At 46.9% G+C, this 1,918-nt stretch overlaps 1 protein-coding gene across 1 annotated transcript in view; it reads right to left on the reverse strand.

Moving 5' to 3' along the window:
* The window catches only part of LOC107300686 (CD276 antigen-like), a gene marked incomplete at its 3' end in the record, with an annotated part of 20,152 nt that extends 18,662 nt beyond the window's left edge, over positions 1-1,490 (reverse strand). Inside the window, exon 1 of the mRNA XM_015829992.1 lies at positions 1,363-1,490. Within this exon, the coding sequence (XP_015685478.1) occupies positions 1,363-1,468 (106 nt within the window). The remainder of the gene's footprint in view (positions 1-1,362) is intronic.
* Positions 1,491-1,918: the final 428 nt, after the last annotated feature.

Consider the following 1,918-nt stretch of genomic DNA (forward strand, 5'->3'; position numbering starts at 1 on the left):
TAAATATTTAAATTTGGCCGCTTCTACTAAAAATTTAATTTAAAACCCCTTTAAAATACCCCTAGGCCAGTCCTGCCTGCTGAAATAACCAGGTCTTAAGGGCGCGGCGGAAGGAGGGGAGATCCGGGATCACCCGGATCTCTGGGGGCAGCTCGTTCCAGAGGGTGGGTGCTCCGACAGAGAAGGCTCTCCCCCTGGGAGTGGAGAGGAAATGTGTTCACTATCACGGGGATGACCACAATTGGGGCCAGAATTTCCGTTGCTAAGTAAGGTGGTTGTTAAGTGAGCATCCTACACACCATATCTAAAAATGTCAGTGAAGGCACCTTAAAAAATCCGGCTACAAGTAGCTCTCCTGGTTTCTATGTGGACCTTTCACGGAAGGATTGTTGAAGATGTTTGCTCTTCTCTTTCCCTTTCCCAATATCCTCGTTTAGCTTTCGGTTCTAGCCTACAGAACCTTTTTGATGACCTTTTTGCTACAGTTGTCACGGCAGTTGCTAACTGAGTCCTTTTACTCTCTGGAAAACTGGGGAGGGTCCTTTCTGAAACATTTCCCCTGCTCTCCCACCTTCTGTGAGTAGGGATACACACAGGTTGTCTCTTCTTTTTCTCTTCCCAGATCATTCCCACAGACCATTATACTTTAACAGTGAGGGGTCCTGGGCTCTCTCTGAGCTTGCTTGTTTTCTTGCACACGCTTCATTACCCAACTAGGTAACATCATCAGTGCTGGAAGAGAGTAGAGTGGGAGGAGGAGGAGGAGGAGGAGGAGGAGGAGGAGGAGGAGGAGGAGGAGGAGGACTGTAGGGTCCTTGGTGTTCTCTGAGCTTGCTTGTTTTCTTGCAGACACTTCATTATGTTATAGATAACATCATCAGTGCTAGAAGAGAGTAGAGTGGGAGGAGGAGGAGGAGGTGGTGATGGTGGCGGTTTTTGAGTTTGGTTGTTTTCTTGCAGATGTTTCATTACCCAACTAGGTAGCATCATCAGTACTAGAAGGGAGGGGGGTTTGCGGAGTGGAGGACGAGGAGGCAGAAGACTGTGGGGTCCTTGGTGCTCTCTGAGCTTGGTTCTTTTCTTGCAGATGCTTCATTACCCAACTAGTTAACATCACCAGTGCATCAGAACACTGATGATGTTACCTAGTTTGGGTAAGGAAACGTCTGCAAGAAAACAACCAAGCTCAGAGAGCACCAAGGACCCTTCATTTCAACCCTGAGCTACAAATATTCGCCTTTATTGGTATCATCCAACAATTCCAGAAATATAAGGAGATCTACGTCATCCTTAACCAAATCAAACTTGGAACCGGGAAGGGAAAAATTAAGACGGCAAGTCCGTGATGCTCCTCTTACTTACCTAGCCAGGTGGGCAGGAGAGACCCCAGAAGCAGCAACTGGACACAGAGTTTCCTTGCAGTGGAAGAGTTCTGGGAGCCAGGAGGCCCGCAAGTGTTGGGGCACATGGTCAAGAGAAAGCAGCGACCCTCTTCCTGAAGGGAAACCAAACAGGGGTAAGTAAGACATGTGCAAAACACCAGGTTTATTCTCCATGTTACAACGCTACAAATTGTGGGCAATCCAAACGATGTTTTTATTTGGTTAGTACTTAGATGGGGTGATAGCCAGGAAATTCTAGGGCTGTAGGCTAGAACCAAAAACTAAACAAGGATCTTGGGAAAGAGAAAGAGAAGAGCAAACATCTTCAACAATCCTTCCGTGAAAGGTCCACATAGAAACCAGGAGAGCTACTTGTAGCAGGATTTTTTGAGGTGCCTTCAATGATATTTTTAGATATGGTGTAGGGCAGTGGTCTTCAAACTTGGCAACTTTAAGACTAGTGGACTTCAACTCCCAGAATTCCTCAGCCAGCCATGCTGGCTGGGGAATTCTGGGAGTTGAAGTCCACACATTTT

This window comes from Protobothrops mucrosquamatus, unplaced genomic scaffold, assembly GCF_001527695.2.
Source record: "Protobothrops mucrosquamatus isolate PMUCROS unplaced genomic scaffold, P.Mucros_1.0 scaffold7973, whole genome shotgun sequence".
In the NCBI taxonomy this organism is placed as follows: domain Eukaryota; kingdom Metazoa; phylum Chordata; class Lepidosauria; order Squamata; family Viperidae; genus Protobothrops; species Protobothrops mucrosquamatus.